Genomic DNA, 21,052 nt, shown 5'->3' on the forward strand with positions numbered 1-21,052 from the left:
GTCCGGCCTTCCGGCGGAGCCCTGCCGGGCCGGGACGAACCTCCTTCCCGCGGGCCGGCGGCGCTCCGCTCCGGGTCGGGCCCGCTCCGCGCGGGGAGCAGCTGCGCGGCTCCGGGCCCGTCAGGCGGCTCCTGGATGGAGCGGTCGGTCTGCGTCCTTCGAAGCCGAGCCCTGAGGACCGCTTCCTCGGAAAGCTGTCGAGACACGTTTTGATAAACGCTCTGTGAAGTACCCGACCCGTGTCCAAAAGAAGGTCGCTATCAGTCACCAGCCTCGCTTTTTACTTACCTGCACCACACACGTAGCGCAGGCTTTTGAAAAAATAATTGTTCCTGGGAGAACTTGATGATAAACTGCATTGTATGCCGGGCTTAGACGGCTGCCCCGAAGATGAGGTGGCTGTGATGGACTCACGCCTCACACCACGAGTAACACCCGTCCCTCGCTGTGCCTCTCCTGATCTGTGGCATTTTTCTCTATCTGAGATGAAAAACTGAAAACTTCATAGGTAACACTATAAAGACAGAACTGCAGGAACTGCTCTGTTATAAGAAGGTATTGGCAACCTTCACCTTAAGTAAACGATCTGTTTTCTTCGTAGGTAACGCACGTTGCCGTGATGCCGGTGTTTTGTTTTCAAAGCCCTACAAGCCACCACTAGAGATCAGAAGGCTGTTTCTTGATGAGAAAAAATCACTTTTGAATACCTGACCCTGCAGTCACAGGGGATTTCAGGAGCTGAGGGGTAAGTCCCTAAAACCAGGCACAACAGAGCAGGTTGGCTTCCATCTCATACCTTGGGGAAGGTTGTTATTGCTCAGTGTGAATCAAGCAGGGTGCACCTTACAAAGCTGTTCTGCATTTCCATTGCAAACTTTTATTTTAAAAATGAATAATTTGTCCACTAAAGTTTACCATTGCCATACAAATACTTTGTCCTTAGAAGTAGTAAAAACGGTACTGCAATTTTAGGGGGGAAAAAAAAGAACTTACACATGAAAAAGCTCAGACACATTCTGCTAAGTAGGATTCCGTCCTTGCGCTGCAAAGAGAGTACCTTTCTAAATGCAGTATGGACCAAAAATAATTATAATAATAAATAAAAACTAATACTCCAAAGTCTCATGGAATTGAGATTAAAGAGCCTTGAACAGCTGCTTGACACCAGAATACTGATTGAAAAAATCAACATTCCTTTTCTATATTTGAAAAGTACAGTTATCTTGTCCATTACCTGCAACCATGACACAGCTCCATAAAATCACCACAACAGTACCTACCACAGGTACAGCCACTGCACACACACTTCTGACTTTCCTGTGCTTTAAAGGGCTGTGCAGTAAGACACACAGCAGGATGCATGTAAAGCATGCAACAGATATGGTTTGATTTTTGGGTGGTGCTGTGTGGAGCCGGGAGTCAGACTCAATGATGAGTCCCTTGCAGGTCACTTCCAACTCAAAATATGAACAAATGCTGCCCACGGAGATTCACTGGCATATGGATGAAGAGTAGGCACCCCATTTTAACTATTTCTTTATTTATTTTACTAAAGTACTGACTGAAAGAAACCACATGGTCTAGAGGTAACGTGCCATTCTGTCTCTTGCTGTCTCTGTCTCATTGTACAAAGATCAATTTGGACTCAGGTAGGTAGACTGCTATTTAAACTAAACCATAGTGAATGTGAGCCTTAGATCAAGGATGTCATTGAGGGGTTTCAGCTGTCAGTATGCTGAAACCAGACAGTATGCTGTTTACATTACTAACATAGGGAAAGTGCAGTCCACACAGAGAAGGAAGAAATGAAAAGTCATCCATGTGGTTAATTACAATTAAGACACCAACACAATGAGACCCCAGATAGACAGATATATAGCAGAATGAGCAACTAGTATGTGCTGTAGAGGTAAAGCTCTGCAGCAGACCAAACTGAAGTTGCAGTGCAATATAGCAGGAAAACTCAAAGAGGCCCTCTCCTCTGCATGCCTAATTTGTGTGGCAGATATGGGGATAGCATGCTGCAGAGAACCTGGAGAACAGATCATGTGCTTAAAGGTAACTGGACCTCCTGGTGCAGCTTATGGAAAGATCACATCATGTAGTTGGTTTTTAAGCTCAGGGAAAACTACCTCAGGCATATTATGAAAGGAAAGGAATGTTATGAAAGGAAATAAGCAAGAGGAAACCACAGAAGTGAAACTGAGCTACGCAAGAGTAGTTCTATCCCTGCGTTTTTTGAGGAAGTTATTCAATGTTTCACTGTAAAAATTGAAATAAAACAAGTCAAACCACTTGCAACATAAGGAGTAATTAACCGACAACATTTTGCAGATAGTTTGTCACTTCAGCTGCAGCTGAGACAGAGCTTCTAGCTCCTTCCATTGCAAACAACTTCCAGCTTAAAGCAAAACAGTTTGCAAAGCAAACACTGAACAAATGCAAAGAGTTTCTGTGTTGAGGCAAAAGCTTGGGTTCAACAGTTCCGAGGCTTACAGAAAGGTCCCAGAAATGTCAACGTGTATTTTTTTTCTAAATCTCCAAGGAAGGCAGGCCTCCCAGAGCCACCGCACCAGCACTGGTTGTTGTTTGGGGGTAGAAACGAAAAAAGAACAAGCAGATGGGCCTGATACAAATGTTTCAGGTGGGGTAAGGGAAGCAGACAACTGAACTGCAATGGACTTCACATGCCCAGATTTTTTCAGCTCTAAGAAATGTACCCAGTTCAGATCTGTTCTCCCTCCTCCCCACCAAATTTTGTTTGACTTAAGCAAGTCAAACAAAGAGACTGTTCAATGCCGGCAAAGCTCTGACAGATTGCAGCAAGATAAGCACAGCAGAGGGCGCAGCTGAAGCGCTGAGACAAATTCATGTCATAGAATTGCAGCGGGTAAGAGAGGCCTCACTGCTTTCTCAGGATCTGTGCAGTAGGACCTTATGAAACACACGGGCAGGAATCCCTTATAGGCCTTGCCAACCGGTTGGCAGACCAGTTTGAGTCGGAAGCCCCTCAGCAGCTGCTCCACAGCTAAACACGCTGATCTTGCCAGTCAGGAGGCAGCACAGGTGTTGCACACTTGGGTTGTTTCTCATATCTCTGACCAACTTGCGAGAAATGAGCAGCAGAGTGTAAAACGTTCTCCTCCCACAGCACGCACACAGCAGCTACGCTGACAGAGCAGGCGGGGAACACGGCCTTATACCTTACTTAGGAATGCTCACGCGCTGTGTAAGTGGTGTGATAATTAAATTGTTAGTCACATTGACAAGTGGGTGGAAGAGGCTGAAAACCTCTGATGCAGTTTGCCACAGGCAATTACAGATTTACTAGCGATGCATCTGTCACACACAAAGATGGGCTTGGACCCAAGTATCTGCAATAGCTCAACTTTAACCCACTTCCCAGAAGTAAAATGGAATGAACGGGCTGCTCTGCATCCACAGCACAGCACAGACCCACCTCCAACCTACCGCATGCGAACAGCTGTACAATTTCACATAGTCAAGTATTCATCCAAGCAAGAACTTGTAGACATTAATCCTTATCCAAAGATCTGGGAATTTCCGCTCTAGAAATTCTGATATTACCACCTAGTTATGTAGAACTTACAAGGCCTCAGTTCTGCCATGTGACATCTCACTTGGTCACTGCACAACAAAAGGATCACTGGTTCAGCAGAGGTGATCTGACAGCAGAAGCAAGTAAATACCTAATCACTCCCTTCACTAAGCATCTGTCACTCACAAGGACTAAGCCACCTGCCTGACAATTTAAATTTTCCTCTTAAGCACAAAACTGACAGCAATTTGTCTTAACAAACCTGGGAACCGACAGTGAAAAGCTGAACCTTGTGTCCTATGGCGCCAGCCCTATTTCACTATCAGCCACGTGTGAAACAAATTGGCAGTCTTTAGACCTCTCCACATAGAGGGAAGATGATTAGGAAGAACAGAGGGGAAAAAAGGAAACAAAAAGTAACTTCTACTAGCAACACCTTTTGGAGTGACCAGCATTTGTTGTGTCAATCCCACTCCTAGGAGAAACCCATGCACCTGGCACCCCACCAGAATCTTTAGCTCTTATATTCTTCAGAAATGAACTTTTGCTTGAGAAACCTGAAGGCATGCCAGGGGTCTGTGTTCCTTCTGCTTCCTGACAGCTCAGCCTCTAGGAAACAGGCAGTAGGGACATGCACAAAGGACAAGACACAAAGACAACTGAAGTGGATTTTTTTCCCCAAAGAAATTTTATTTGAGAAAAATCAAAAAAATTCCCCAACCAGTCATTACAAGGTCAATCCGTTTAAGTCCCCCACATCTGTTCCCCATAACCACACCAGCACAGTGAGGATCAACGTGCAGCACTACAGTGATGATACCGTAACAGTCGCCTGGGGAACTTAAGGCTTCACCACCATTTTTGAGAAAAAGGTATTTTTGTATTCTGATAAGGACGGGGAGTGGATGTCATAATAGACAAGACAAGGAAAGTCCCTTGCGTGGACTGTCTTTTCAACTTGTATAAAAACAAAAATCAAAAAACCTTAACAGATCTACAGGCTTCAAACTGTAAGACCTAAAGCTACCTTCAAATGACTTGTAATTCAGTCCTGTGGCATCACTGATGTTCTGCACTGTAACAGCTTTCAAAAGTGTACAAGGATAGCATGGATGCAAAGGGAGGGGAGTGGACTTGGATTCTTAATATGGCTTTATAAAAAAAAATAAAAATTAAAAGCAATATAAGCACTTGCCAGTAGAACAAACTACTCCAGGATCTCAGCAATGGCAAAGAAGTGACAAAGTACTAACTTATTTAGATGACTGTATGTCATCTGCATGTCACCTTTTCACCCTCTTTCCCATAGCTTCACCATGGACAACTGTTTCCCTCCTGGTAATAGATCAGATTCAAGTTAAAAATCATTAATGCTTTTTTTTTTTTTTTTTTTCTCTCTCTCTTTTTAAAACGTGGCAGGCTGGGCCCAGGGCTATGATAACCTTTTCCCATATCAGAAGGGTCGAGGCACCTGAGACGAGAAAGCTGTGCTGCCGAACCATTTGCTCTGAAGGAATGCAGAGAAGGCTTAAGAATTTTAATCACTGCCTAAAAACTGCAGCATGCGAGTCCAAGAAGTTAACCTGTTTTCCTCAGCACAATTGCATCTGGACAGCTGAGAAACTATGAATGGCTGCTTGCTCTCACTGCAGTACTGCACAGAGTAACAGTCCGGTGGAGGGCACAGTTCAAACACCCCTCAGACATAGCATTAGCGCATTCCTACTCTGCACAGCTTTTCAAGTTCATTCATGTCCTTCCAACAACAACTCTGCCAACTTGCAAAGCAACCTCTGCATCCTCAGATCTCAAAATAGGGTATAGGCTTTTGTGCTGCACAACAGTGACAGCAGCCCACCTTGTTTTGATGTCTCAGAAAATGAGATTCAGCCACCTGCCTGCTGAATAAATGTTATACTATTAGATGAGAAAAGTCTCACGCTCAATTTAAAATCAAGTTTCTTAGCATAACCTGTTCCAATTTGCTCTGTGACTGTATCTGAGGCCTCTTCTCTGCACAAAAGGTCACCAATGACCATGGCTTTCAGAAAAACTGCCGCATCATTTTGGAACAAGAGAGGCAAATCCAACACAAGCACATGGAATAAGGGGACCAAGGCTGGACAGCCAATTTAAGCAAAGCAGGCTTCTCCTTTCCAAGCTCAAACATATTACCAAACCCTCCTTCCAAGGCTCTCCCTTCCTCCACACTGAATCATCATATGCTTAAGTGCCTTGACCCATCAGCATAAAAACTCCAGCTCCCACAGGGAGAAACACTGAGGTCCATGACAGGGACCAAACCTTGGACCTTCCTCCAACCTCAGCCCCTGCTGGAATGATGAACCTATTGTCTTGCACTCACCTTTATTCACAGGAGGCTTAGATCTCAGCTGATCAGAACGGGGAATCCCCAGCACTGCCCGGTGCTAGCTGCACAGCACCTAATGCTGAATCAAGTGGCTCAGAGTAACATTACAGTCACAGACAGATGGGAGACATCGTCAAGCCAAGATTATAAGAGGAGAACAGACAGTGCAAGAGCTCACTGCAGCTGTCATAGAAAAATCATTTTTATTTAATCGCTGACCCAGGAATCCCCAAACCCACCACAAGCTCCCCAACCCTTAATATCCAACAGGATTTCTGAAGTTCCCAGTTGCTTCCAATGTTTATGCTCCCCTCCCCTTTTAGGGTTCAAGTTCCTGCAGAATAGCTCCAGTCAGTGGGTGTCATCTGTGAGATGGCTCTGGGAGGACATGGCTGGGTTCCAGCGGTGTCCAGCTGGGGCTGTGAAGAGGGGGAGGAGAACTTGTTCCTTTACTCAATCAGTTTCTTGGCCTTGAAGAAACGACGCAGGTAGAATACCTGCCAGGTGGCCAGTCCAATGAGACAACACATGGAGAAAATGCTGAAGTACAGAACCCGAGTGTTTGTTGATTCTGAAACACACAAAATACCATCACGTGGGAGTTTGACATAAAATGCTCCTTACGAGGGCAACGTTCCTAGGATTTTCCCTCCCCACCTCTGAAAAACTTCAAAGATAAGACATCAAATGACATAAAGGCACAGTTACACAAGCACCAGCACTTGAGAATAAATGCAGAGGGAACAAGGTAAAATTATGGTTAAAGGGCAACACTAAATAGTACAGAATAGTTCACATTACAAACAAAGAAAAAAGTAAAAAAAAAAAAAAAGAAAAGCTTTCTAGAAGTGGGGCACAAAGGACCAAAGGACTAGGTGACTGCTTCAGAAGAAGAGAAATATCAGAGCACTTTCCCATACTAGAAACAGAACAGGCAGAGACCACTGTAACTGGTTGGTCTCCAAATGCTATCCTTGTCACACATTCAGTGGAAGTGAGGGTCTTAGAGCTCCAGCCCTCTAAAGGAACATGCTGTCTCTTACCATTCGTATCCCTCATTTCCTCTTCTCGTTTCTTCATATAGGCAAAGTCATTAACAATGGACTCTGAAAGATCCTCCAGGCGTCTCAATTCTACTTCTAGAGGCTTCAACTTCTCCACTTTAGCAATCTAAAAAACAAGATAGTCAGACAGTCACTAAGCCAAAAATGAGAACTCCCACATGAGCTTTTACTGCCAGTTTGAACCACTCCTTCTCACATACTCCAGATCTGGGGCATCTTTCCCCTTAGGGTAACAGCTCTGCGAGCCAGAAACTACCACTGCATAAAACACTATCACTTCTCCCACCTGTTCCTTAAAGCAAACTTAGGTCTACCCCTCCCACTCAACGGAGAAGCACAGTACACATACATGCATATTTCTTCCTTATTCAGCCTGAAGTTAGTTTATTCACAGTTTGCTTTTGATGAGTGGGTAGAAGAGCCTGCCACATGGCTAAGCCTCTAGTGAGCAGAAGACACAGACCAAGATACAAGTGACTGTCACTTGCACACATGTGCAGTACAGTTATACATGCACGCTGCATATCAGCACTGAGACTCACACGTTCACATGGCTAAACGTTGCCATGTGTCCCAGAAAGTCAGGGCAGCCTGACTCCTGACAGCAGTGGTTTGATTACATCCACAGCACTCAGGGCTTCTGTAGTTTATACTGTTAACCTCAAGGCCAGCAGAGCAGAGCCACTCTGAGCAGAGATCATGCAGCCACACTGTACTCCACCAGATGACGCTGTTAGAATACGTATGAGATGGGTTCCATTCAAGCCAGCTAAAAAAATTAAAAAGCTTCCCCTCATAAAAGCTGGTTTTATGGGACATCATTTTTGTGCAGATCATGCAACCTGCAAGTTACAGACTTGTATCTAAGAGAAAAATCAACAGAAAATTCAATTAGCACAGTCTACAACAGTAACTATTTGAAGTTGAATGTATAAGCTCAATTTTGTCCCAGTTGTGGCTATCACCTGACTAAACCTTAGGTAAAGTTGGTGACACAAGCACAGCACAAAGGGAAGCTAACTGCAGATCCTACCACTATTACAATGTATGTTTTGGATAACACTGTTTTTTGTGCAGAATTTGTCACTACTTATGAATGCCCCCACCAGGAACGACAGAGACCATGTCATAACATCACACAGTGCAAGAAAGACACGCTACAGAAAATGAATGGTGCACGTTTGGGTCGGACTGGCTCTGAAGCACTGGTCTCACCACCGTGACTCAGAAATGAGGCCAGGATGGCATCTCTCAGTGGTCCAGACACTCTCAGGCAGACAATAGATGGCGCTCGGGGAGCAGGCATCCCAAAACGTTGCTGCTGGAAACAGTCCCAGGCTTCAGAACTGATCTGAAGAGACACTCACGACCAGGACACTGCTAGCTAATCAAACACTTCACTGAAGGGTCTTCACGTGACACACGGAACTTGGGAAGCAGCAGACCCTCAAGCAGTCATCTGAGTATTTTTATGCTGAGGTGAGCTGTGTATTACAGTTCTGCCAACACAGCAGAATCAATTTGGAGTGCACGGATGAGGAGGTAGTAGGAAATGGTAGGTTAAAATCCTTCTAATCCTCCTGTCTTCAAGTCAAGAGGCTGTACAGATAAAACTCCGGGGCCTGGATTCATACCTGTTAGCAGAGCTTTGCTAAAGAACCGGCACTAGCGGAAATATGGCCTGCACTCTGCTGACACAGCTATAGCAGCAGGTCTGCAGCATGCACAAGGCCTCAGAGGCATCCCTGCGGACAAAGTCATGAGCAGACTGGCTCCATTATCCTCCCGGGTGGTGCTCTTTCATATTCACAGAAGGCTAGAAAGGTCCACTGGGAGAAACTTGGGCTTGCATGCTCCAGCCTGCACTCCTTTCAGCTACTCTTAATATGTATAGGTAGAAACACTGGATAGCTAATTTCAGTACTCTCAGATACAAACTTTCTTGTCTCTAGTGCAGTCAATGTGCACAGCTGCTCCAAGAGTTTGTAAGAAGGCCCCCAGGCCTCGTGACAGTGAAACACCATCCTGGAAGGCACAAGAACATCAGGCCAGCATAACAACTGAGGCAACAATGCCACTGAGCTTCTCAGTGGGGCCTCTCATGCAAAGCCTAACTCTGTAGCATAGAGACCATAGGCAAGAATCAGCAACAAGTTGCAGTCCTGCAAAGGAACCTCAATCCCCAAGCCTTCCTGGTGTTCTCTGAAGAGACCTTTCACTTTTTCCTACCCTCATTTCTACATACTGAATGGAGAAAACCATGTTTCCCTACTTCAGAGAACTAAGGTCTGGCACTGCCATGCAGCAGGTCATTAAGATTTCCTAACCTGAACGTCACCAATTTGCTTTGCCCCAAGAGTATCTGCAGCTATGAAAGCTTATGAAGCCAGACTGAGATGCTATCCCTTCTCCCACTGCCTATGTCCACGCACATGCAGGTCAGCATCACTGACCTTCAATCAACACTCTTCATCAACTCTTCTTGTAGCAGTTCAGCAAAAGGAACTGAATTTGGAGGGCAGATCACTGATGCATTACAGGACACAAACATCATAAGCAAGAGGCCCAAAAAAGACAGCAATTCCAGGAGAGAACTCTGGGCAACAGTCCTCCCCAAGACCTTGCAACAACCCGTCAAGTTAAAAAGCATGGACACTACAGCAGCCTGGGGCAGAGGATAAGAAAAACACACGGCAAAACAGTGTGATTGAACATTGGTAGCAATTATACAAACACTAGATGAGTCTGAGTCCCTTGCAGATACCCTGCTCAACAAGGCTTGGGACAGTCTGTCACCCAAAGGTCCTCAGAAATCAAGAATGCTTGCTAGCAGTGTCTAGACCTGCAATCAAATGGGAGTGCAAGTCTAAATTCTTCTTTTCCCATGTTTGTCCCTGGACCTTTACCTTTGGTATAATTACACTGGAAACAAGTGTAATGCGTACTTCATACTTGCTTTTATGCAAAGTTTTATCAGTATAATCAATAAGTTCTACTAAGTTGTACCAAAGAGAACCTTTCTGTTGGAACAGTGCTTCTAGGTAACACTCCTCTTCCTTAATGAGGATTACCCTAATGTACCTCAAGAGGTACCATACTCTTGAGTTACTTGATGTAACTCAAGAGTATGCTGCAGGGATTATTTAAAGAGATTCTGTAAATGCAGTCACCAAAATCTTCCCAGTTAAACTCTCAGGGGTCACCCTGTAAGATTTCAACATCCTGTAATACTTCAACAGCTGGTTCAGCCAGGCAGCTGGCCCAATGATTGCTTTGCTCTTTCCTGACCCCAAGCAATTTTTATTCTTCATGTAGGAGGGCTCCAGCCAGGGATGAACAGCTTCTCCAAAACACAAAAGTATATAAAAACTCCTGCCCAACCAGGAGAAATTCATTAGTTTTCTAATTGTTCCTATATGCAGTGTCCTTTGCTACCAGTTTTCTCTTCTCAGACATCTCCCAGTCTATTTTAAGCAGTGAGCATAGCAAACATTTGCAGGAACTTTTCTCCACTAACAACTCTAATTTTCTCAGGCACAGGCTCTTCTGGAAGCTTACTGACCCCAAATTCCAGCAAGCAAAAAACATAGCAGCAGTCATCAAAATTCAGCATCCAAACCAGCCAGAGACTGTCCCAGCCACAAAGCAATTGCTATTCTGCACAGCTGCTCCTGAGTCTAAGAAAGCTATGTCCTGCTATGATGGAAACATTTAAGTTTTTATGCCTGTTCCCAATGTCACACCTTCAAACCAAACACCCATCTCACACCAACTACTGCTCTGCCAAATACCTTCACACTGATGCAATGCCAGTTCTTAAAAATGCACGAGTACCACTTCAGGGCTGTCAAGCCAGTACATCCTACAGCAAGGAAAGTAATGACAGTAACAAAGCAATCTGACCTTTAAGAGGATCTGATATTAACCTAAAATGCTCTCCAATGCTGGGGCAGGGGACACTGCACATCTCAGTATCTCATTGCTTCTAATACCTATCCCCAGAAGCTGGGTCACACTGTCCTGGCAAAAATATTCACACACTGAATGAATTTTAGCTGATGTTTGTCTTTTTCTTTTTTTTTCCCCTCTTGCATACAAAGCTTCACTACAGTAGGTTGCAGACAAGCTTTCATCACCGCTGGGAAAACAGCTTCCCATCATGAGCCCCAGATCTACAAATAGCACCACGTGAGTGCTGGGAAAGGGGAGTTTGAAGAGCAGGCAGCCAGGGGACATACCTCCTCGTAGTTCTTTGCTTCAACTCCATGCTTCATATCCAGAATCACGAGCTGGTCCGGCATCCTCCCTGTTCCTGGAAGCATAATGAAAGGATTCATTGTGTGAAACAGTCAGCCTGCCAGGAAATCACCAGCTCTCCCCAGTGCTGAGAAAGGACTCACAACATCCCACCCCTCCATGTCTGCAGCTAACTGCGGAGGCAGCACAGTCCAGCCTAAAAATACAGAGACTTCAGAATAAATCCTGGCTGAAGGAGAGCCTCCCAAAGATAATGGGAACAAGCTGTAACCAAAAGTGCTAAGTATGTGTAGGATGCAAGTTGCTGTAAAAACTGCAAAGGATTAGAAGAGCAATACCAGCTGCTATGAGACAGCCTGGCTAAAGGCAAGTCACAGGGGGACTGATATTCAACTGGGATGCCCACGTTCTTCCTTGCAGGAAGTGTACCAATAACTTATCAAGGTTACTGGAGTTGTAAATGATTTTTACATTTAAACCAGAAGGAAGAGAGCTTCTATAATCGAGGCATATGAGGACTACTGAGCTTCTCATGCTACAGCATTGCAGAAATTAGGGCAGCATCTTTTCCAAAATGTCTTTTCAGGGAATTAACTGACCAGATGTCTTAAGATCCACACTGCTAATGCAAATCTCAAGATGCCAGGAGACTAATGAATGTTGCAGTCAACAGCACAACAGGTTAACTTGTTAACTTTTAAGGCTATGGAAGCCTATATCTAATAGCTTTTTTGTTTGTTTGTTTTAAATGGCTAAAAACTATCATATCTGAGAATACTCACAAGAGAGAAAAAAAAAAAAAGAGTCTACGCATTCAAGATACTCTAAAGAATATAGCACGTCAGCTGACCTGAGTATCATATTCCACTATACCACCCACCAAGGAAACGTCTGTACATAACACATTCCTAAATCCCAGCACTTTGAGGTCCTCAGCTAGCTGCCAGAATAGCACAATGTTTAATTCACTCACACTACAAGCTTCAGAGCCTTTATCCAGGAGCATGTCCAATACTCACACTGCCTGAGGTGACTGCCAGGTGGACAATCTCTCAGTTCACAAACAAATTCAAAGTACAGGTTACACAGGGTCACTCCAGTCAGAGCTATGAATGTATTCCAGACCTTCAATACAGCACCTCTAAGTTTTTTCTCTACTCACTAAACAGCTCTTCCAACAACAGAGTGGAATCATCTCCATGTTCCATGTGCTGGTTGCTGGGAGATTATTCTACTGCTACATGGCCCATATCAACTACAAACTATTACTTAGATTTCCTAAGGGATACTGCAGCCTAAAAGTCAAACTCAGCTATATGAAAATCTAATGGATAAACTAGGATTAGGATGGAACTTTTTGGTTTTCTTATACAAGGTCAGATACCGCAAGAAAAAACTTAAAGCCCAGCACTGTTCCTTAACAGTCAACACAGGTTGACTACAACCACCCAGTGCTCCTTTCTCCAGCCAACAAGCTTTGACCACCTACGCCTTATATCAGCATGCCTGGAAACTGGTAGGCAGGGTGGCCAACAGTAGCTGCAGAAAAAAATGCAAAGCACACAGTTCAGTGAGAGGTTTTTTCTATGTTTAAATCACACCAACTCTGTTGGACAGCTGGAGCTTCCAGGAAGGGACAAGAAAGATGAAAAGGCCAGCAAACAGGAAAACGGAACTGGAAGGATTCAGTTGTCAGGCTGAAAGGGAGAGATGCCAGGAGGCAGAAAGAAAGCACAAAAAATGAGAGCTGCTGGGTGCAAAGGGACAGAAAGCAGACATTCTGCATGAACTTAACATTGTCAGGGATTGTCCTAGAAAAATTGAAGCTGCACTTCTAGAAGTGTTCTGAGTACAATGCACAAGAAGAAGCTTCCTTTAAGCCTGCCAGATCCTCAGTAACTCCCTGCTCCTCCTGCAGCTGGTGCTCACCAGAACAGAGCAGATCAGCAGCAAAGGAAGAACAAATAGTAACTACCAGAAATCTTGAACTGAACTATCCAGCTGATACCCACATCTCCCACTTGAAAGTGTTCAAGAGGCCATCTCAAACAAGCACAGAGCTGTTTCCTGGGAGACAAAGGAAGTTCCTAATTTGTCAAGCCAAAGGATAAACAAGATAGTTGAACTGGATGTCAAAAATGTTTCGCAGAGAAATGGAAGAATAAATAAATCATTAAACATGAGGTTGGGAAACTAAAGATTACAGATTGAGCAAAGAATTAAAGATGGAGCAGGCCTCTATATCCTGGGGTGTAGCGATAGCACACAGAGTAACAGCTTTAAAGGTAAAGGATTCAAGAAGCACCCTAAGACCTCCTGCACTCTCATAATATGTACCTTCCACACAGCATCTCCTTCTCACTTCTTCTTCCTTATTTCTGTGGTTAAAGATTGAGAAATCCCAGTTGCTTAGATCGTTCAGTGCCCAACGGCTCCAGGCTTCCTCTACCAACAGTTCTCCTCTGCCAGCACTCCATCAACATCCTCCTTAGCTGGAGCACTAAAAGTCCTGATTGCCTACTTGAAGAAACTATGAAAAAATAAAACCTTTTGAAGAGAAACATGGCGAGAAAAAAAGATCTCAGTCAATTGTCTCATTCCCTTGCTTGCATTATAGAGGAACAAGGCACTTCTTGCAACATGGCTACTTCTTCCTAATTGACTTAATCAAGTCCTGCAGATGATCAGGCCTCACGGTGCCACCACTTACTTCAACATTTTTATGATATCCAACACAGGCATGGGAAATCTGGAGATCTCCATCATGCAGTATGTATCATTAGCAAGGATTATGTCCCCCAAAAAAAGAAACTGATAGCTCAAAGAGACCTAAAGAGAAAGCCTTCAGAGGAGGATCCAGCTGCTGAATTGAACAGCTCTAGATTTTGGCACTTTGATCCCCCACTGGTCACCAAGTAGAAGCTGGACTTAGAAATATTTTATCCTCACTGGTGCCAAAAGCTTTAATATAAACTTTCAACAAGACAAGGGAGCCAAGGAACAAACTTTTGATAGAATCAAAGGAGCCGTTAAGAAGCTCAGTCTAGGCAAGAAACCCCTGGTCACAAGCACTGAAAGTCTAGACACAGCTAAAGAAAGAAGCCTTTCCCTCTTCATTGTGTGACCACACAGAAGCTAGAAAGGATTTACTGGACTGTCTGGAGACCTCCCAGACACCCAGGTGTTGGACAGTACATAGCAGGAGTGACTCTCCCATGTGAGTCACTAGCACCTGCATGTCCTGATGCGTTAAGGAGCACTGAGAAGCCCTACCTTTGCAGTGAAATAAAAGCAGAATCCTGAGCATTTAGAGTCACTGTTTCATCTGAAAAACATGACAGAAGAGGTGCTACAAGCCAGATGCCTCTTAATAAAGATACCTTTCTGTATCTGAAAAGTTTTCTTCAGCTTGCAAGCTATTTGCATGTTATACATGGAGCAGAACAGCAAAACAGATGCTGCATTTCAAGAGATATGAGGAATGCTGCTAGTGACTGCTCTGTAAAGAACTTTGAGATCTTCGAAGATAAGACATGGGAGAAGTGGCTCCAGGGAACAGAACTCCGACAGTGACTATGAAAAGATGCAAGCACCTACAAACTTGCACATACTTAAAGCAAACCAGACTGGAGCCTGTCAGCTGCTTTCAGCACATCTGTCCTGAAGCTGAGCCCAGCCACCCAAAGCAGCACATGCGTCACGCTCAAAGGAAACGAGCCTCAGTGCTCGTTAGGCAACCATCCTTGCAGCACAAAGGCAATATTGACGTCCTGCTCATTTCCTCTTCCCTTTACTGACCGCTCAGCAGCTATGGGTGCAAACTAAGGCCATGCTCTTTGATACACACACAGGAACTCCAGAAAACAGTTGCTAGCCTAACAGGATTGCTGCAAAGTACAAATTCTATTGAGATTACATTCCATCAAAGGAGGGGAGTGGGTCAACAGGACAGAAAACTTATGTCCTGGAGATGAGGGTATTCTGCTTTGTCCTTGCTTGACTGCAGGATGGCAAGAACCATGAAAAGAACAAGAGAGGTGTGTTTTGCTCCTTGCTACCACCATTCATAGCAACTGCGGTAACCTGTGTAGGAGGAACACAATTCCCCTTTCTTTTGCCTGTTACAGAAGAAACCTGAGCACTCTATACAACGGCCACAGAGGAATACTTAACTTCCAAATGCAATGCAGACAGCAGATATTCTGCACCATGGAGAATACACACAAACTCCCGAAACACAGCTTTAAAAGTCAAAATGTTCTGCAGACTATGCTCAGGATGACTTTGCACATACCACTAATCCAAACATCCACATCTACACCAACTTTATCAGAAGGTGAAGGCAGCCAGTGGTTCTTTCACTTACCCACAGGAAGCTTGCTCTCAAAGCAGGCCTCAAACATGTCATAGTCTTCAGTGGTGAAGGCAAACTTGCCCTTAGTGGCATCCTCTTTAGCATAGAGGATGTGCCCCGCTGAGTCAGTTATCTGTAAAAGAGATAACAAGAGTAAGGAATGCACTTTTTCACTGCCATAGGCTCACATTACAGAGTTTTGGCAGCATGAGAAGTAAAAGAGTTCTCCTAACCTCCCTACCGGATAAGATACTTTTCTTTTTACAGTTTTCCTCCTTTCTGGCAACTACATCAAAATCTCTCCTACTCACCCTCACTGAGTTGACAAAGTCAGGGTGCCTCTCAGGCAATCACTGACTCTTACATTAAAACAAATATACAAAATAGACAAAAATAAAAAGAATCAGAACAGAAAAAGAAAACTAACCCCAAACTGAAAACCGCACTCATTTCTTTTCCTCTTATGACATCTGAATACAGACTACATTTAGGAACTCTAGATATATGAAGTGTCAACCACTGCCTTCTTTTTCCAAGTAAAATTTATAAATTCCCATAATAACAAATACAGAGAAGCCTTATGGGACAAAAAAAAGAGTAATTCCCCAGAAGATGAGATGGAGAATGGCACATCTATTTCTCTAGAAATGAATGATCTGAGTTACGCATGGTCTGGGTGCCAACATCCATAGAAGTGGCCACTTCAGGGGACAATTCAGACTGCACAGACAGAATAATGACTGCTTTGCACCACATCTATGAAACTACTAAGAATAGGTAAAAACAGCACGTCTACAAAAATGCTTCAACCAAGAGTAAAAAAAAGACACACATTACGTGGCACAGGCTTGAGAATTACTGCGCTAAATCACGAGGTCCAATCAGTTGAAATACACTGACCGAGAAATTGGGTGAAAAAAAAGAAGGTATTACAAAACCGTGTGAAAATCAACAGCATGTTTTCCACTGGAATGTATCCCAGTTTCCCTCAACACATATGTTTGAAAAGCTTGGAAGTAATTTCAAAAGCACAGAAGACAGAGGTACACAAAGTGTTTTTTGTATGAGGAAGATAGGTTGGCCATTCTCCTTCCCTCCACCTTAAACAGAAAAACAACTATGCAATCTAACAACATGTTTCCCCATAAGAAATAAAACAAACCATACAGAAAGGCTACATACCTAACATGATTTTCAGGAAACACTCCTGTTTTCCTATCCGAGCACCTAATTAACTCCCCAGAGGATACCACTAAGGCCTACCTCCTAAGATTCGGAACCTTCTGATGGGTAACGAGAGCTGCTACAATAGGCAAAAGAAATAATGAACTCTCAAGCCTTTGGGTGTAAGACAGTAGGAAAAAACTTCATTTACATACAGAGTATTCCACAATTGTCTGTTACAGGTTTTGTTGTAGCTTCCCCTGTACCATGTGGTATTTGACAGCATCTGAGAACACGGAGCACTGCTGCGGTGTAGCACTGCAGTTCCTTTCCAGAGCTCTACCCGTACTCAAGCAGCATGCAGATACACATCCGCCCAATGCAGGCAGGCACAGGCAGCTGTGCTGCTGTTCTCCCTGCAGCCGGACACAGACCGTATCCTGTTCGGAAGCCACCAAACTACTGGAAGCATTCAGCTCTAGTGAGCAGGTTCTTCTGCGGTGCACGACTGCCTGCATCTGCCCATGGCAAAAGAGCCTGGATTCTGGTCACTGCACACCATTCAGCAGTATAGTCCTGATTAACCAAGATACTGATGGTGCATCTGGGCTGACATTGTATCATCTGCACAGGAGGTTCTCAGTCCCAAGAACTGGCGACAAGGACACAGTAAAGAAAGCTTTCAAATGACCCCATTATGTTGCTCCCTTAGGGCTTTCCATGGACCAGAGCTAATCTTTAGCTAGAGGATATTGTGCAGCTTGATCAGTTTCTGTCCTTTATAGGCCTAGCAGCAGCCTGCTCATAAACAGGATTTCAGACAGCCAAAGCTCTTCTATCTGTTTCCATCAATAGTGAACGCTGTTACCCAAATCAGCCAAATACCCATTCAGCTGGGTGTGCGGGGGTGGAGAAGCTGCTAATAGCCCAGCCAGAACACTTGAGGGGGAGAGGCTGACCTGAAAAGGATTGTTCATGATATTCAAACGTTATTTACAGTAACACAACCCTCCACAGACACGGCATTGTTCGCCCTTGACAAACAGCCCAGCAATTCCCCAAGCCACCAGTCCCAACAATGGGACTGACGCACGTGACCGGGCCCAAGCGAGACGTCAGCCACCCATGGGCCTCCCTCCTGGAGCCAGCTGGCAGATTGCGCAGATTCCTCCCAAACAGAGGGTGCCACTGTTAGTGTTAGAGCATCACAAACACAAAGCTGAGCCCATGGACAGGAACCATACCGAGCACAGCCAAAATTAACTACCAGCCGCCTACGCTCTGTGGCCAATCCAGGGACTGCAGCCAGCTGTCCAGTGTGGGGGGAGCGAGACCACCTGCAAGTACGATGCCCACAACTAACCTTCCCACAGAAAAAAAGACACGAAGAAAAAGCAGGATGCACCTTGCCCAGGGGCTGCATCACTTCCAGCAGGTCCAGTGTGCTGGGAGCCATCACATACCTGAGCCATAAGAAGGGGAGCATGAATAGCATGGACTTATTTCTCCATTGTAGCTTTTTGGAATAGTATGAGACATTTATTTATTTTACATCAAATTGATTTTAGAGCCTCTTTTGTGAGCACTCCTAATTTGGATACTTGCTTCAGCAGCAAAGCCAAACCCCAGCATGGGGTTTACTGCCTTGCCACCTGCCAAGACCACTATAAAAAATGGCAAAGTTTGAAGGAGATGGAGGCATAGCAGGACAACAGGCAATGAGGGTGCCTGACAAGAGAGGCAGGAATATGCCACTCAAGCTGAAATACATACACCTTAGCAGGCAAATATTAGAGCAAGATTGTAAAGCACTACAGCTATATGTCTGTCTATGCACAGACAAATTTCCTCTTACAAATGATGTAAGATAGCAGAAAAAATATATTAAAAAAGAAAGAGGCTTCCAAAGCAGCCTGCTCCATCCTTAATCAAACACGGCAGCCAACCTCACAATGCCTCCAAGCATCTGAGTGCAGCGCTGGAGAGGCAGCCTGGTTTCAGCAGCTCTCTCACTCTCACTGTGTAACACTGCCACTTCTGGGCCCTGAGCAGCGCACCCCATCGCCAGGTGCTGTGCGCTAACTTCTGAAGGCTGCGGGAGCTCTGACAAAGACAAAAGGCACACAGAGAGTTGTTAACAACCAATGACGGAGCAGCAGGCCTTACACAGCCAGCTGGGAAATCTGAAGGAACGCAGATCATAGGCAGAAATACTCAAGGTGTGTTTTAATAGCTGCTCGTCACATCGACAGCAACACTCTCAATGCCGCTCACCCTTCCCCCGCGCTGCAGAAAGGTGCTTTAGGCTGTACCCTGATACCTCCTTCTGCCGTGCCGGCGGCGGCGAGCCAGACTACGTCACTAAGCCCCGTGAGCCATCCGGATAAGCTCAGCACGGCCGCACACGAGGCGTTCCAGACCCCCTCCCCGCCGCTCCCTGCCCACGCCGCACAGCACGAGGCAGCTCCGCGAGAGCCACGTCACTGCGGTCCTTCCCTCCGCCCGGTGCCAATCAGCGCCGGCCCAGCGCGGCCCAGCGCAGCGCACGGCCCCGCACCGCGGCCCGCGCCGGGCCCCGCTCGCCCCACGCCGCCGCCCCGGCAGCGGCCCCACGCACGGAGCGGCCTCCCCGCCGCCCCGCAGCGGTGCGTCAGCGCGGCCCGGCGCGGCCCGATCCGGCCCGGCGGAGCGGGGCGGGGCCTCCACGCCGCCCTCCGCCCGCCCGCCCCCGGCCCGCCGCTTCGGGCGCCGCCGTGGCCGCACCTTGAGGTTGGCGGAGGGGCCGCTGGAGGAGCCCGGCGGGGCGCCGATCTCGTACTCGCCCGTGACCAGCGTGTCGCGGTGGATCTCCTCCCGCAGGCACTTCCGCGCCTTGCCGGGCAGCTGGAAGGAGATGGGCCGCGCCGGGCCCGCCAGAAGCAGCAGCGCCAGCAGCGGGGCCAGCCTGAGGCGGGGGCGGCCGGGCAGCGGCAGAGGCATGGCGGCGGCTCCGGGTGCGACGGGCCGGCCTCCGCCACACGTGACCGCGCCGCCGCCTGCGTCACGGCGGAGGCGCGCGGGGCGGGGCGGCGCCCGGCGGCCGTTGGCGTTCGAATCCGCACGGCGCGCGTCCGCTGAGGCGCTGAGGGGGGTGGGGCGAGGGTCCGGGCCGCGTCCCGGCAGCGTCGGTGTGGGGCGGTCGCGGTTCCGCGTGAAAGCGCGTCTCGTACCAGCCGGCTGTGATACCTTTCAAGGAATCGTCGGAACACGATTCAGATACAGCGGTGCGCGCTAAGGATGCGCGGACACGAACTCAGGGCTTTCCCTGCGGTTGGATGCCTCCCAAGTCTCTCACTGGAAGATGCGCTTGCTTTTTAATTACACACACATATATTATAAATTCCTGAGTAATTTCTCCGTCTTCTTGAGCCAAGAAAAAATTGTTGTATCAGATGTCTCCCTTTGGGTCCGCACCGTGCAAATCCCGTATGATGGTGACAGAGGCATGCCGGTGTTTCTGACAGCAAATAAAATATGATGATGGCTTTCAAATGACTTGGAGGCCTTTGTCCTCCCTCGCCAGCATATGGCCAGTTCTACTCTTACTACTTTGGTGGCATATCCTTCAGGCATTTCAATTTTTTAGGAAGGTAGCGCTGTGTAACCCTCCAGCTGCACTACACTGGAGCCACACAGCTGTGGCTGCTGCTCCCCTCCCTCAGCATCCCGCTGCACACCTTGCTCTCCCTCAGGGCAGCGCAGAGACGAAAGGCTGAACACAAGCCTGAGGAATATCAGGGTTTGGGCCATAAGCTTTCCGTCTCATCCTCTTCATTTCTATGGCCTTTGCTGTGTGCTGCAGGGTAACTTGCCTTGACGCAGGAAGAAGGAAAAATTCCCAAACATGCAGTTATGATGAACACGCCTGTGGTCAGCTCCTGGAGTTGACTGCAAATGTTTGGGTTTGTTGAGATGCAAGGAAGGGTGGGAAGAAACAAATGAGTAGTTATGTTGCTAGAAATTAAACAACAAAACTATTTTATTTCTATTAGCTTGACTAAAGTAAAAATACAGTTTTGTTTTTTACTTCTGTATCTTAAACGTCACTCTTCCTCTCTCTTTGAGCAGAATTTGTCTTTAGAGACAAGCAGTAATCAAGAATCACTGCAAATTTCAATCTTTAGAGGCTTAAACCGGTGGACTTCATGTCTCAGTGTTCACGTGCAGGTCAAGATAAGCCAAGCCTTGCCCACCTCATTTCAAAGAACAGCTCCACTCTCTTGCACCCATAGGCTCTGTTTACT

The 21,052-nt window shown here is 46.2% G+C and overlaps 2 protein-coding genes across 3 annotated transcripts in view; one reads left to right on the top strand and one right to left on the bottom strand.

The window, feature by feature from the left end:
• ZC2HC1C (zinc finger C2HC-type containing 1C) overlaps nt 1-11,239 on the top strand; it is a 41,771-nt gene extending 30,532 nt beyond the window's left edge. Inside the window, exons 3-4 of one of the 2 annotated variants that reach the window (XR_016466985.1) lie at nt 602-745; nt 11,095-11,239. The gene's annotated coding sequence lies outside the window, so the exon portion shown is untranslated. Of the gene's footprint in view, nt 1-601; nt 746-4,978; nt 5,355-11,094 lie in introns of those variants that run through there. The other variant, XR_016466984.1, reaches the window with a different exon arrangement.
• On the bottom strand, nt 6,115-19,797 carry TMED10 (transmembrane p24 trafficking protein 10). Its single transcript, XM_031593901.2, has 5 exons — nt 19,533-19,797; nt 15,618-15,738; nt 11,233-11,306; nt 6,974-7,100; nt 6,115-6,501 (listed from the first exon to the last, which is right to left on the bottom strand). Exons 1-5 carry the CDS (start codon nt 19,746-19,748, stop codon nt 6,380-6,382), a joined length of 660 nt encoding a protein of 219 aa, XP_031449761.1. The 5' UTR covers nt 19,749-19,797; the 3' UTR covers nt 6,115-6,379.
• Nucleotides 19,798-21,052: the final 1,255 nt, after the last annotated feature.

This window comes from Phasianus colchicus, chromosome 5, assembly GCF_987193195.1.
Source record: "Phasianus colchicus chromosome 5, bPhaCol1.hap1.1, whole genome shotgun sequence".
In the NCBI taxonomy this organism is placed as follows: Eukaryota; Metazoa; Chordata; class Aves; order Galliformes; family Phasianidae; genus Phasianus; species Phasianus colchicus.

Bases quoted from the DNA above. Each gene is read 5' to 3' on its own strand.
- TMED10 (XM_031593901.2), bottom strand. From the start codon at position 19,748: ATGCCTCTGCCGCTGCCCGGCCGCCCCCGCCTCAGGCTGGCCCCGCTG. The intron at 15,739-19,532 runs GTGCGGCCACGG...TCTCTTTTACAG, and splicing joins GCCCCTCCGCCAACCTCAAG to ATAACTGACTCAGCGGGGCA. The intron at 6,502-6,973 runs GTAAGAGACAGC...TGTGTGTTTCAG, and splicing joins GGAAATGAGGGATACGAATG to AATCAACAAACACTCGGGTT.